The 14,156-nt window shown below is 51.7% G+C and overlaps 3 protein-coding genes across 3 annotated transcripts; 2 read left to right on the plus strand and 1 right to left on the minus strand.

Moving 5' to 3' along the window:
- Positions 1 to 5,706: 5,706 nt before the first annotated feature.
- On the plus strand, positions 5,707 to 7,552 carry PpBr36_00959 (uncharacterized protein; the record flags this gene model as incomplete). The annotated part of the gene is made up of 3 exons (XM_029888148.1): positions 5,707 to 5,826; positions 5,921 to 6,100; positions 6,200 to 7,552. 3 exons carry the CDS (start codon positions 5,707 to 5,709, stop codon positions 7,550 to 7,552), a joined length of 1,653 nt encoding a protein of 550 aa, XP_029751091.1.
- Positions 7,553 to 8,873: 1,321 nt separating this feature from the next.
- On the plus strand, positions 8,874 to 11,505 carry PpBr36_00960 (uncharacterized protein; the record flags this gene model as incomplete). Its single annotated transcript, XM_029888149.1, has 5 exons — positions 8,874 to 8,966; positions 9,053 to 9,272; positions 9,350 to 9,526; positions 9,605 to 9,800; positions 9,912 to 11,505. 5 exons carry the CDS (start codon positions 8,874 to 8,876, stop codon positions 11,503 to 11,505), a joined length of 2,280 nt encoding a protein of 759 aa, XP_029752484.1.
- Positions 11,506 to 11,690: 185 nt separating this feature from the next.
- Positions 11,691 to 13,466, minus strand: PpBr36_00961 (uncharacterized protein; the record flags this gene model as incomplete). Its single annotated transcript, XM_029888150.1, has 1 exon — positions 11,691 to 13,466. The coding sequence occupies one exon, from the start codon at positions 13,464 to 13,466 to the stop codon at positions 11,691 to 11,693; it is 1,776 nt and encodes a 591-aa protein (XP_029752483.1).
- Positions 13,467 to 14,156: the final 690 nt, after the last annotated feature.

Below are 14,156 nucleotides of genomic sequence, written 5' to 3' on the forward strand. Positions count from 1 at the left end.
GAGAGTAGGCCGGTTGAAGCAGGGCAAATACACAAATCCACCATTCTTAAAAGTGGAAATTAGCATATTAGAAGTAAAGTTTAGACAGTTCGACGTCAAACCTGCAGTCTGCTATTTAGCAGATCGACAACTCTATTTAAGTTTGGACCAGGCCTCGGAACCGCCAAAAGTTGCTGCAGTAAGCTGGGGTTGGTTTATCCACAGCTCTTTACCTTGGTAAAGATTAAAGAAGGGTCCTTGACAGTGAACGAAGCAAGAATGGACACGGAGTCCAAGTTCCGCATTGGGGCGAAAATACAAGCCAGTAGTATGTGATGTAGTAATAATTAGTAGAGCACCGAATTCTAAATGTCTAATGTATACCTACTTGGGTAATCAAGTGTTATGCCATACTTGCTACGAGATTATTTGGTGCCATGTACTACTTGCCATGTACAGTATAACGGTTGCAGCTGTCATCGCAACTCTCGAGCCCGTACCCACCCGACATTAGATGACAGTACAGACATCAACCAGGGTTGCGCTACAGCTCGACTGTACGCAATTATTTTGGGAGCATTTTCCGAGCGAACAGGAAAGAAAAGATGTTGCTTTCCTTCTTCTTGCCAAAGAAACAGGATGAGCAAACAAAAAGAGGGGGAAACTTGTAAGCTCCACTTACACAAATTGTGTATTTCTTTTACCAGACCTAACACTAAAGCTAGTATAACAATAAACTACCGCAATATGGCAAGATTGCCAAGTTACTAGTATCGGTGAATTGATTTTTTTTTCCTTGCAGAGCCGTTGACACGAGTGGCTCGCTGACTTTTGATCTTGTCAGCGAAGCAGCCACTGAAGAGAAACAAGTGGAGAATCATAACCTTGGACTAAAATTTAGATCGAATGACCTCTCTTGTTCCTCGATTTTCGCGGCACCCAAGTCCACGGGGAGGAACAAAAAAATCATGAATGAGATTGCTTGGTGCCGCCCAATATTACACACGATCCTACGTTTAATCGGCCCGAACGCGGCCCCAGGACCCAGATCTGGCCCCAACATTTCACTACTACTGTACAGCACTTAATTCTCCCAGGGTTTCCCCGAGCCCACCCAACCACAAATCATGTGCTAAACCATACCCCACTTGACTCGTGGGAAATGTCTGCCCATTCGTGCACCGCCTGCGAGCGAACCGGATGTCAAGGGAATCTCGATTTAATATTGAGCCATCCTTTGTGGGTAAAATTAAAGTATACCTACACGATGAGACGTCGATGTATCGAAATTCTCAGCTCTCCCAAGGCCACCACCCTACGTTTGCCACAAAAAATAAGCTGGACCTGCATTCAACACTTAAGACACACCAAGGTATTACCGGTTTGTCGCATTGGGTATTATATCATGCCTGAGAAAGGAATATTACAGTCCTTACGTCGCCTCCAGGCAAGGACAGAAAAAAAAAAAAAAAGAAAAAAGAAGAAAAAAAGGGTCCATTGAGAGACTCACAGCATACCTACTTGAGCTAGTGTCACGCGTAACCGTACCTCTGGGACAGTTCAAATCCTAGTTCTAGTCCCTTTTAGAGCTGCCTTAAATGGATCACAGGGTGAACCTGTGACACCAACTGCGACAAGTTTTTTTTCTCTCAGCCTCTCTGTAGTCAATACAGATTTTCTCCTCTCCACATTGGCCAATGTGGCATAGTACCTATGATGGTGCAGGTTTTCTTGCAAAGTTTGCCACTAAAGTTGTTGGCATGGGGTTAAAGCGCCGGATGGAACCAGTCGGTGTCGAACAATTGATGTATCACGATTCCGAGGTAGTCGGACACGTTACGTTGGAATATACGCTTGGTATGGGGTTTAAGTTGAATAGGGTAGGGGTGTTGACCAAGATCACAAGGGGACTCTGCCAGAAAAAGCTAACAAACAATGGCCCTATCACGGTCGCCTCGGCGCTATTACTGCATATCTTGGGGTAGGCTGCATCGTTGGAGCGGAGAAAGGTTTGGGGAAATCTTTGTTACGTCGCCGCATGTGCCCATGGGGTTTGGCTGGGTTCACCCCCCTGAAAAAGGAAAAAAAAAACGAGAATGGCGGTATCAGGCCAGAAACACGCTGTGATTTGCGTTGGGTGCAAAGTCGAACCGAACCAGAATACTGGATCCGGGCTGACCAGAAGAGTGGTCCAGTTCAGAGCGGATCATAGTGTGGAGAAGGTCAAGGGAAGAACAGGGCATGTGTTGCGAAGAGATTTTTACTGTAGACGTATAACTGGCACATAGCACTTGGAGTGCACCATAATGCAAGTTTGGCCATTGAGATATGTTGATGGTAAGTCGCTTACTTGGTGATGAAGCCTTCTGCGGCGACTCTGAAGGTAATATTGCGGATTGCCAGTGTATATATAGATACTTCATGGGCATCCAAGTGCCAACAATAGGAGCAGACTCATTCAATAATGTTACGTACAGTATTCCTGCTCAATTTCAGTGCATATGATGATTGATGATGAATCGATCATGGCTGGGGCCCTTAAAAGGGAACTGCTAGGGAGCAAAACGGGCGGCGGGTCAGGATGATCTGGGAGAAAATAAACATCGAAATTAGACAGCAGAAAAAAAAAGCAAGTCGCGACTCTGTCATCGTTATGTGGGGAAACCACAAGTTAAACGAGACGAGCCTGGACCACTACGCCTTCCCCGAGATGCTGATTTTTTTCTCTCTCTCTCTCTTCGCCCCACATACTCACATCTGACAACAGAAGAGCTTGCCTTGCCTGCCTGCAGCTCAAACAGCCCGCATGCTTGGCGCTGCCCCGGAAACGGCCCTTTTCTTGATGTTGCAAGGGTTCAATGCACACCACCAACGATTTCCCCGGCCGGGGATGGAAGGGGGAGAAGAAGGAGGGCACAGAAAGAATCCGGCTTGCCGAACAGTTTTGCAACGCGAACACACACAGACACGCGGACGAAAAAGTGAGAGAGAGACCCGCGCGCCAACTTCTTTTTTGGAAACAACCTCGCCGGCCCCTTATTGGCTGGGCCTCTCCCCTATAGAGCAGCCGCCCTGGCCCCTCGGCCAATCATCGGGACTTGCATCTGCTTTGCTTTGAAAAATGTGGAGGAGGAATGGAGAGAGGCACGGAGACGGCGGAGAAGAAGGGGGCGGGGCGCCGGCGGCCCACAAGGACCCAGGCGACGTACCATTTTCAGCAATCGTAATGAACTGAGAGTGGTCACGATGGGCCACGAGGGAAAGATGTAATGTGTTATTATTAATGAGACCTAGGCTAGCTTTTCTTTTTTTTACGTTGCAGCCTAGGTAGCTTCGTCGGCAAATCGGTAAGGTACACAGGAACGCGACCCAAGTGCTGTACTACCCGGGAACCCCCCGTATACTGAAATTGAAGCCTTTCTGGGAGCGAGATGCCAAAGACACAAGAATCGACCGGCCCCCAAAGGCACAGCGGAGCATATGATATGCGTGGCCCAGATCTGTCCAAACGGGCAACGACAGTTTCCCCCAGTCAGTCTAGAAGTTGGTCAACTGACCGTTGAGACCCATGCAGCAGACTTGTTTGATTCGCCAGGGGTCCAGTCTCGGTCAGCCTGCTTTGTCTCTGACGATTGGGTGTTGCCCGGCTGAAGCAAGTCCATGGCAGGGAGGCAGAACCGACGGGTGGCGATTAAAGAAGAGAGACCCAACAAGCGCACGGCAAGACGGCTTGCACACACGGCGGGTGGCTTGCGGGATGCTGACGAGATTGCATATTTGTGTGCTTGCGTCCCGCTTATGCTTCCCGCGAGTGCTATGCCGGACGACAATGTAGCATTTGCCGTAATTACATGTCGTTCCCCATTTGGGATGCGTGGGCACTGTTTTGAGAGTACGAAGTAACATCTGTGGAATGGACTCGTCTTTTTTTTTTTTTTTTTTTTTTTTTTTTTTTTTTTTTTTTTTTTTTTTTTTTTTCCTTCACCATCACAGGGGCAATCCTGACAAAATAAAAGGAGATACTTTTTTTTTTCCGGGTACTTTCACACGTGCGGAGGGCCTGTGCAGCCCCACAGGTACCACTTTGCGTCCTGTCAGCGAGCTGGGATTTACATGATAGATTTCTATGTACTGCTTGGCCATTGATTGGTAAGGCAATGCGGCCTAGAGGGTTCCCTCGAGTTGGTTTTAGGTGTGGTTTTTGCGCCAAAGCTTGTAGGACAGACAGGCTGTGTTCGGGCCATGTCCTTCGTGGCCATTTTGACGCCACGTTTTTCGTCTAGGTCTTGTCTGGTGGTACGTCGTTGGATCGCAGCTAAGGTACCTGGGCAGGCTAGCTGACAGACCATCCCATTCCTGCCGGGGTCGTACCCCGCATTCTGGACCTTTTTTTTCGCGTTCTCGAAGGAGCCCGTCTCCAAGTCCACGTCCCAACCTTGACTGGTCAAGGTACCGTGGGAAAATAATTTCATCACCTGTTCGTTTCTTTCCTTTGTTTCCCTGGGAGCTGAACTTTTGAATGATCAAACCACCAAGCCACTACCAGCAGTCCAACAAAGTAAAGAAAACCCACCCCTGCATCATCAAAGACATTGAATCATACGTTTGTGATTGGACCACTTATACCGCCACTCCGTTCTCTCCTTTCAAAAGTAACCGATTTGGATCTCGCCCGTTGTGATCACCTGGTGGGGCATATCCCGGAGGATTGGAGAGATGGAGAAGAGACAGACACGAAAAGCCCAGTCGGCCTCCATTCGGCGATTCACGCGTATGATTAACATGTTTTTTTTTTTTTTTTTTTTTTTCCTATCCCCTGAGCTTGTTAGAGACGAGGTGCATCGCAAGGAGGGCGTTTACGCGAGCTACCTTACTGCTGCTCTATGTACCTACCTAAAAAATGTACGGAGTAGGTGATGCGCGTGGCGTTGCAGACGCATTTGCGCACATCCCCCTTTTCCTTTGGTAGCCCTCCATATACTTTCCTTAGCTGGAGCTTCTGCTCTCGACTTCGTCAAGATGTCATAACGGGTTCAATGGCTAGTATTTTGTTGTTTCTGATGAGATTCTTTTCTTCTTTGACAGCGAGGCTTTGTCTGGACCATATCACTAAACTCTTTCCAGACGAGTGCCGGATGTGACCGCCTGTGGATGTCTGTGCCGTAGTAATTAATTTACAACGAGGGCACACGACAACCACACCCCCCACCGTCTCCCTTCCTCGGTTCTATTGCCTGTCGTCGTGTTTTGTCTTGTCAGGCCCATCCTCTCCGCGCCCACACTGCACCCCCCCGGCCTCGCCCTCCTCGCCATCCACAACCAATTTTCAATTTGCGGAGTCCCACGCATGCAACACATTTCCCTTGACCGGCCCTACCTTGCCATCCATCCACACCTCGACCCTTGCAACTAACAACAGCAAGTCCACCCCTAGAGTTCGGTACGGTTCACGCCCCCCTTGCAGCTCACTTTTGTGTACCAACCTAGGTTCTTTAGCTTAAGTTTGTACAATCTCTGTTGTTCGGGTGTGGGCTATATATTGCCTGCCCATCCCCTTCCAATCACCTCTGCCTCACCTTTCCTTGTATCTTGGTTCTCGTGTCTGTTTGTTACTTTTTCACCCGGCCTCTTTAGGTGAACAAGTTAAGAAATACCTCCCGAGAGTTTCAAAGAGAAGAAGAAAAAGAAAAACACTCGACTTCAAGAAAGAGAACTACGACAACCAAGATGCCCGGCTCCATCGTCGGCACGGCCGACGTCTCGCGCGTCGAGGCCCCCATCACCGTCAAGGCCTACCTTGTCTGTGCCTTTGCCGCCTTTGGTGGTATCTTCTTTGGTTATGATACAGTCAGTTCAACCTCCAGGACCATTACTAGACTAGTACTACCAGTCAAACGCTCCAAAAAGAAGCAAAAGCTAACCAGGCTTGCTCCAACCACAGGGATGGATGGGTGGTGTCCAGGGCATGCCCTACTTCATCAGCATGTACACCGGCATGCAATACGACTATGAGAACCACAGGCCTGTCGACGTTGACCCCAAGCGTTTCATTCTTCCCGACCAACAAAAATCTCTCATGACCTCTATCCTGTCTGCTGGTACCTTCTTTGGCGCTCTCATTGTGAGTATTCGTCCATGCCTGGGCTTCAAGAAAAAAAGCCTCTCACCTACGAGTCGGGGGCTGTGCTAATCTGGAACGACCTTTTCCCCCCGCAACTAGGCTGGTGATATTGCCGACTTCATTGGCCGTCGTCCCACCATCATCGCCGGCTGCGGTATCTTCTCTATTGGTGCTGTCCTCCAAGCCGCTTCCACCAACCAGGAGGCGCTCATGGTCGTTGGCCGTCTGATCGCCGGTCTTGGTGTTGGTTTCATCTCGGCCATTATTATCCTCTACATGTCCGAGATCGCCCCCAAGAAGGTCCGTGGTGCCATGGTCTCGGGATACCAGTTCTGTATCACCATTGGTATCCTGCTGGCCAACTGTGTCGTCTATGCCACCCAGAACAGGAACGACTCGGGATCGTACCGTATCCCCGTGTGCATCCAGTTCCTCTGGGCCATCATTCTGGCCATTGGTCTGTTCCTGCTTCCCGAGTCGCCCCGTTACCACGTCAAGAAGGGCATGCTCGACCAGGCCGCCAAGGACCTTGCCGTCATCCGTGGCCAGCCCGTCGACTCGGACTACATCAAGGACGAGCTCGCCGAGATTGTCGCCAACAACGAGTACGAGATGGCCCACATTCCTCAGACTAGCTACATCGGCTCGTGGACTGCGCTCTTCAAGGGTTCCCTGTCCAAGGGCAACAGCAACATCCGTCGTACCCTCCTCGGTGTCGGTATGCAAATGATGCAGCAGCTCACCGGTATCAACTTCATCTTCTACTTTGGTGTTCCCTTCTTCCAGCAGCTCGGTACCATCAAGGACCCCTTCCTGATGGGCCTGGTCACGACCCTGGTCAACGTTTGCTCGACTCCCATCTCGTTCTGGTCAATTGAGAAGTTTGGTCGTCGTTTCCTCCTCATCTACGGAGCCATGGGCATGATCGTTTGTCAGTTCATCGTCGCCATTCTCGGTGTCACTGCTGGCCGCTCCGACGCCAACAACTCCAGCGCCACCTCGGCCATGATCGCCTTCATCTGCATCAACATCTCGTTCTTCGCCATCACCTGGGGTCCCACCGCCTGGGTCATCGTCGGCGAGACCTTCTCCCTGCCCATCCGCTCGCGCGGTGTCGGCATCTCGACCGCCTCCAACTGGTTCTGGAACTGCATCATCGGCATCATCACCCCCTACATGGTCGGCGAGAGCGACGGCTCGGCCGGTCTGGGCTCCAAGGTGTTCTTCATCTGGGGCAGTCTGTGCTGCGGCTCGCTCGCCTTTGCCTACTTCCTCGTCCCTGAGATGAAGGGTCTCTCCCTGGAGCAGGTCGACAAGATGCTCGAGGAGACCACCCCTCGCAAGTCCAAGAGCTGGATCCCGACCTCCACCTTTGCCGCCGACATGGGCCACACCCACGGCGAGAAGGGCGGCATTGTCGCCACCGAGGTTCCCAAGGAGGAGACTGTCTAAAATGTCTTTTTTTTATTATTGGCGAGTCCCCCAAAATATCTGTAATGTCTGAACGTCTGCCTCGTCAGCCAGAAACATGGCCGGCGTTGTGTCGTTTGATTTGGGGTTGCAGAGAAAAAAAAAGGGGGATATATTGGCTTTTTACTCTTGGTCTCCTATGTCCGCTATTGCGGTAGGATGACGCTAGGAACCTTACGTGATACCACCTCTTATATACATAATACAAATCCAATTCGGTTTAAATATCGTCAACCTTGCAAAGTGATTCAAAGTTGGTCTTGTTTCTTTTCATTGTATCGTTCAAGTCTACTTGTACCTGCGTGTGCACTGCCTTTTTTTTTGTTCAATAACCTGTCTGGTGTATTTGGAGCAGCCAAAAAAGGGTAGATTTGTACCAAGTATAAGTTTGTCGAGTTGTGACAAAGATTCATACCAGTCCAACGTCTTATACTCGAATAGGTAGAAACCATTCACACCATTATTTCATCTCATCTCTTCTAAGCGAACAGCACATCCATTCTATCTTGCAGAAAATAGTCCGAACGTTTTGATTGAAGATCAAAGCTTGAAAATTCCATTCAATGGGATCAGGAACGAAAAAAAAAAATAAAACCCCAAGACGAAAAGAAAACAAGCACAAAGCTGAGAGAAAAAAAACACAACACCCCACCCACCTTGACCAGCCGAGCCGGGACGAGCCAATTGGCAAAGCGCGCGGGCCCGAACCCGCTAGACTAAGTCCAAACGTTCTCGTCGGAGAATTTTAAAGAAAAGAAAAAAGGGACAAGGACTAGACGATCGGCAAGGAAAAGGGAAGCTGCGCCCCGAGTGAATCAAGATGATTCATTCTGGCTAGCGCCCAGCACGCGCAAAAGCTGGGATTTGTTTTTTTTTTCTCTTTGTTTTCGCATCGCCCCAGACCAAGACAAGCAGCAAAGGCAGAAGGCATTCGCTAGCCATAACATTTTCGTGGGCAAGGACATATAGACATCTATAGAATAATTGGCGAGTGGGAAGAAAGTTATAAAATAATTTGTATTTATAAATCGGTCGCCATCAATCCTTTTTTTCTTTCTTATTTTTTTCTTGTACAGTATTATATCAGCTTCAAGAAAAGGTTGAATATAGACGACATAACTAATTTATATTCTGCAAGGAAACCGCGCCTCTGTTTTCATTGCATCTTCTTTGGACTCCTTGCCACGATACTGCACTATCTACTTTGCTTTCATTACTTGATTATACCACCCCATAACCCAGGTTTCTGTCTGTCTATGTGCGTTGTCAGCGTTTAACAAGCCCGCAGAGCCCATCTCAAATAATGACCTCGATTGCCTCAGAGTCCGTCGCCTCAATCATGGTGACCTGCAAGCAAACGAGGTTCCGCATAGAGACCAACCCTGAGTATCGAGAGGTAAACACAGTTATACCAAATCCAAGTTCTTCAGAAAGCCCCTTCCCTGTCAGCCTAGTTTTTAAAAAGCTGACAAAAGAAAAAAGCTGGACATTGAAGGCCTCAACATTACCCTCGCCTCCGCCCCGCCGCCCGAACCGGGCGGTCCCAGTGCCGGCGCCAAGGGGAAAGGAAGATCCAAGGCCAAGTCGCAGGGCCTGGAGATCTTGACCGATGCCAAGCTGCGCCTCAAGGCTGGTCAGCGTTACGTCCTCGTCGGGCGGAACGGGGCAGGCAAGTCGACGCTGTTAAAGGCAATCGCCGAGAGTATGTCATTCTTGTTGTCATTCTGGCTAGTAATGACAAGAGCACACCTGACTAAATCGAATCAAAACAAAAACTAGAGTTGATACCAGGCATACCAGAAGCCACTCGCATCTCGATCCTGCAGCAGACCGATGCCACCCATGAGACTGCGCTCGGCGTCCAGAGCCCATCGTCCAACGGAAAGATACTGTCCACCTTGGATGAGATTGTGGAAAGGGCTACTTCACGTAGTGAGCTCGAGCAAGAAATAGGCGGTAGGTCATCACTGTTCGGCGAAAAAGCTCCTTGTGCTTAAAGGGTCTAACAAAAGTTATGAAATGGTGTCAATGCAGCTTTAACCACCGGCATCAACGATACCACCAGTGCGACTGGTGCCTTGCGGGCCCTCCGAAAAATAAAGCACGACAGGCAACAGAAGCGGCTTTTTGTGCTAGACAAAGACGCGCGGTTGCGAAGCGGTGCTCGTGGTCTACAGGCGCGCAAGGCTTTGACTGAATTCGAAAAGGAGGTGGCAGCCTCCGTCTTGGCGTGAGTCCAACAACCCACAGCTTGAAATATCAGGCAAACCAGAAGAGCCAAAAAGAAAGCACCCGTTTGGATTTGAATCTGATTTAAAGCCTCGTTCTCATCACCAAAAAGAACCACTCAAGCAGATGAAGCAATACCACCAGAGGCTATACGGGATGAAACACAAGAAGCGATCGACATGCTCGTAGATTTACAAACCAAAGTCGAGCCGTCGCGACTCGCCGAGGTTGAATCTCGCGCAAAGAGGATCCTCACAGGCCTGGGCTTCACGGCAGAGTCGATGGCCAGACCAATATCGAGCCTCTCTGGCGGCTGGCGCATGCGAGCGTCTCTGGCGGCTTGCCTTCTGCAGGAGACCGACATCCTGATCCTGGACGAGCCGACCAACTTTCTCGACCTCCTCGGCATCATATGGCTGCAAAAATATCTAACCTCGCTAGGCGAGGACTCGGACGGCACCGCAGCATCGCCGCCGACGACGCGGGCCCCGACTTTGATCCTTGTCTCGCACGACCGCGACTTCATCTCGCTGTGCACCGATCTGCTAATCCTCAAGGACAAGGACCTGGTCTACTATCACGGCGATCTGGCGTCGTACGAGTCGTCCACGGCCGTGCGCAGACAGCACCTGAAGCGGATGAAGGAGGCTAAGGACCGGCAAAAGGCGCACATGCAGGAGACGATCGCGCGCAACATGCGCGAGGGCAAGAAGAACAACGACGACACCCGCGTCAAGCAGGCCAAGATGCGCCAGAAGAAGCTCGATGACCGCTGGGGCCTCGAGGTCAACGCCAAGGGCGGCCGCTTCAAGCTCAACCGAGACCTGGTCGGCTACCACTTCACGATGCGCGACGAGATCGAGGTCCCGCCCGAGGAGCGCGGCGTCGTCATAAACGTGCCCGACCCCGCCGAGTTGCGCTTTCCGGGATCGCTGCTCAGCCTGGAGAACGTCTCGTTCCGGTACCAGGGCGCCGCCAAAGCCTCACCCCCGGCCCTTCAAGACGTCACGCTATCCGTCGGCATGGGCGACCGGATCGGCATCATCGGGCTCAACGGCGCGGGCAAGTCCACCCTGATCCGATTGCTCGTCGAAGCCGACAAGCCCACCTCGGGGACCGTGACCCACCACCCTCGGCTGAAGCTGGGCTACTACTCGCAGCACGCGGTCGAGGCGCTGCAGGACCTCGGGCGGGCCGAGCCGACGCTGACGGCCCTGGCGCTTTTGATGCGCGAGACGGTCGAAGCTGGCCTTTCCGAGGGCGAGAACCGCGCGTTTCTGGGCGCCCTGGGCCTGCCCGGCCGGCTGGCGTCAGACGTGCCGCTGCACAAGCTCAGCGGTGGGCAGGCGGTGCGGTGCGAGCTGGCGCGTCTGCTGTGGCGCCGCCCACACTGCCTCGTGCTCGACGAGCCGACCACGCACCTCGAGTACGAGACCGTGACGGCGCTGCGGGATGCGCTGCGGGACTGGTCCGGAGCCGTGGTTCTGGTTAGCCACGACCGGTGGTTCGTGAGAGGCGTTGTGGAGGGCATCATGGACCACGACGAGGTCGGGGGTAGTGGTGGTGACGAGGACGAGGACCATGAGGCCGATTCTCTGCGCCGGAGGATCGTTTATCGGGTCAGGGCGGGCAAGATGAGTGTTTTGGGAGGTGGCGTGCAAGAATTCGAGAACATTATGGAGAAGAAGGTCAACAAGATGCTGTGAGCTTGTTTGACGTAGGTTGTGCTCTATTAAATCAAGCTAGCAGGAGTCAAGTTGTCTTTTTCTCTTCAATCCTGACCAGGAGCATACATCAGCCGTATTCGTTTCTCGACGTTTATTTAACATAGAGTTGATGTTTGACATGTAGCCACTCCTCGGGGATCAATTTGGTCTAGAACTTGCGAATATCACAAGACACTCTTATCAACCAGCACCCTAAAGCGCGACTTGCCCGTCTTACGGACGTGCATCCAACCATCCTGCGGTATTTCAACGATGGTGCCGTCGATGCACACCTTACGCCAGCGTGGGTCCTCTTCCTGTATAGTGATTTTGAACTCTTCCACCTTGTTGTATCCAACCACCTTGTCGTCGCTGGCTTGTTTTTCTTCGCCCGTATTATCGGATGGAGGCCAGGCGCAGTTGACGTGGCTTCCGCCATTGTACGCAGCCTGCATTAGCTCCAAGGTCTTTTCCGGACCGACGGCACCGAAGCTGACCAGTCGCAGCTGACCATCAAGCGGCCTGGATTCGGGGCTGATGGTAAAGGTCTTTTCGAGGTTCGAGACCAGAGTTGAGAGGACGTACATGAACCTCTCTCTTGACTCACTACTGCTGTTGCCTGTGTGATACTTGGGGAGGGTTGGGTGGATGCGCCTCCACTCACTGTCGTCAGTCTCAGACCGGACCTCAACCACCACCCGGTATGCATGAGCAGTCTTGAGAAGCTCTGCAGCCGCCATTCCAAATCGCTTCGACCCATGTTGTCGATATGCAGCCGTGTCGCTTTCCCAAACCAGTTGCGCATGGAAGCCGTGGCTGGCCACGATGGCACCCAGCAGATGATCCACAGGCATTGGTGCCGCTTCGGTCTGGTTCTGGCCGGTGCTGCTTTGCTCCTGACTCTGGTCCTTTTCTTCCCCGTCCTCTGGCGCTGGCGGAACCAAGAATGAGCCGGCAGAGAAGGACGCGCGAAAAGTCGGTAGTGGCGCCGCCTCACCCCTGAAGAGGGTCCGCAGGCCAACAAGGAGATGCGAAGGCCCTGGCTTCCCCGGCGTATTCTTGTAGAGTGGCTTATGCAGCGAATGAAATAGCGCATTGCCCGTACCCAGCGGTAGCAGGGCAATGGCCGGTGGTGTGACGGACAAAGACTCAGTTGCATCATCCGGCTCGCCAGCGCCGTTGAGAAGGTCCACCAGGCCGCCGTCGCCGCTTAAAAGAACAAGCAGCTGGCGGGACGAGGGCTTGCCCTGGGGCGCCGCCGCTAACGCCCGAGCACTCCATCTCTCCCGGGCAAGCTCGCGGATGCTGTGGCGAGACCTGGTGACGAACAGCTGATACGATGGACCTGTGGGGTTACTGCTGGCTTGTTCGTTCGGGGTGGTAAGATGATGGTCATGCGCACGCAAACCAAACACGGTGAGCAGCTTTGACAAGACCGACTCGTAAAAGGCCTTTGCCAACCCGATGCCAGACTTGGTTGAAATTATAACCTGCAAGTCCTCCGCACCTGCCAGGTGAGCTGGCGGCTCGTCGAGGAGGAAAGTGTCCAGCAACGACTGGGGCAGGCGTGGCGCGGACAGAGACGAAAGACGGTAGGGCTGCTCAGGATCCTCGGCATTTTCGTGGACGGAATAAATTATGTAGCTTGTCGTATCTTTCGACTTCGTTTCCGAGAGCGTATCGGATTTGGATGACGACTCCCGGCAGATGAATAGGATTTCATGCTCGTGAAGTGTGCCACTGTCATGGGTGTTGCCGGTGGACTGGTCTGCCCCGCCATCCTTTGATGACTGATTTTCTTGCTTGCCTGCTTTCCCTTTCTTTCCCTCGGAATTATTGCCATCGCCGTCTTGCACCTTCCAGATTAGTTTGTGCTCTTCAAACGAGATGGAATGACCATCATCTAAAATCACGTGGTGCTCAGTACGCGCCGAATGTTGCGCTATACAAAAGCCGCCCATAGCTCTGGTTCGTGGGTCTGAATGTCAAGGTACAGTAGTAACCGAAAATTGTGGAATCGCTGCTTAACTTGTCCGTATGGAGCAGTCGCATCAGCTGTACGAAAGTTTGAATTCGACATTTAAAGATGTGGAAAGAGGATGCTTGTGTAAGGTAAAGGGGAAAGGAGGGATGACGTGCTTCTTACCATCTCATCTGTCATCTCTCATTGGGTGAATGCCTATCTAACACCGGCCCGGCACGGTAAGCAGGCACACATTGTCTGGTGAGTGATGGAGGCTAGTCCGTAAGCATGTGCCAAATTAGGACCGGCGCCCGTTGTTTCGATGTTTCGACCCCTCCGACAGGTCCGCCGCTGCATAATCACTAGTCCAGGAGACTACCCGGGGTGCCGAAAGGAGGAGTCATGAATCCTCAAGACGGTGCATACGATGAACAATTCGAATACTCGCAACCACGCGAAGCACCAGATTGACCTAAATTGCCAACAGTTGGTTCTACCATCGACCCTCCGTCAAGCATGAACAACCAAAACCTTGCGTTCGTTAATTATCACCCATGCGAGCAGCCAATCAGGTGGTAGTAATGCTGAGCATATTGCACATTGTGGGTCTATCTTTGTACACACGAGTCGCGGATTGTCATACTAGCTAATATTTGATAGTCTTTAGTTCAGTCTATCTATGTAGTCT

This window comes from Pyricularia pennisetigena, chromosome 2 (assembly GCF_004337985.1).
Source record: "Pyricularia pennisetigena strain Br36 chromosome 2, whole genome shotgun sequence".
NCBI classification, from domain to species: Eukaryota; Fungi; Ascomycota; class Sordariomycetes; order Magnaporthales; family Pyriculariaceae; genus Pyricularia; species Pyricularia pennisetigena.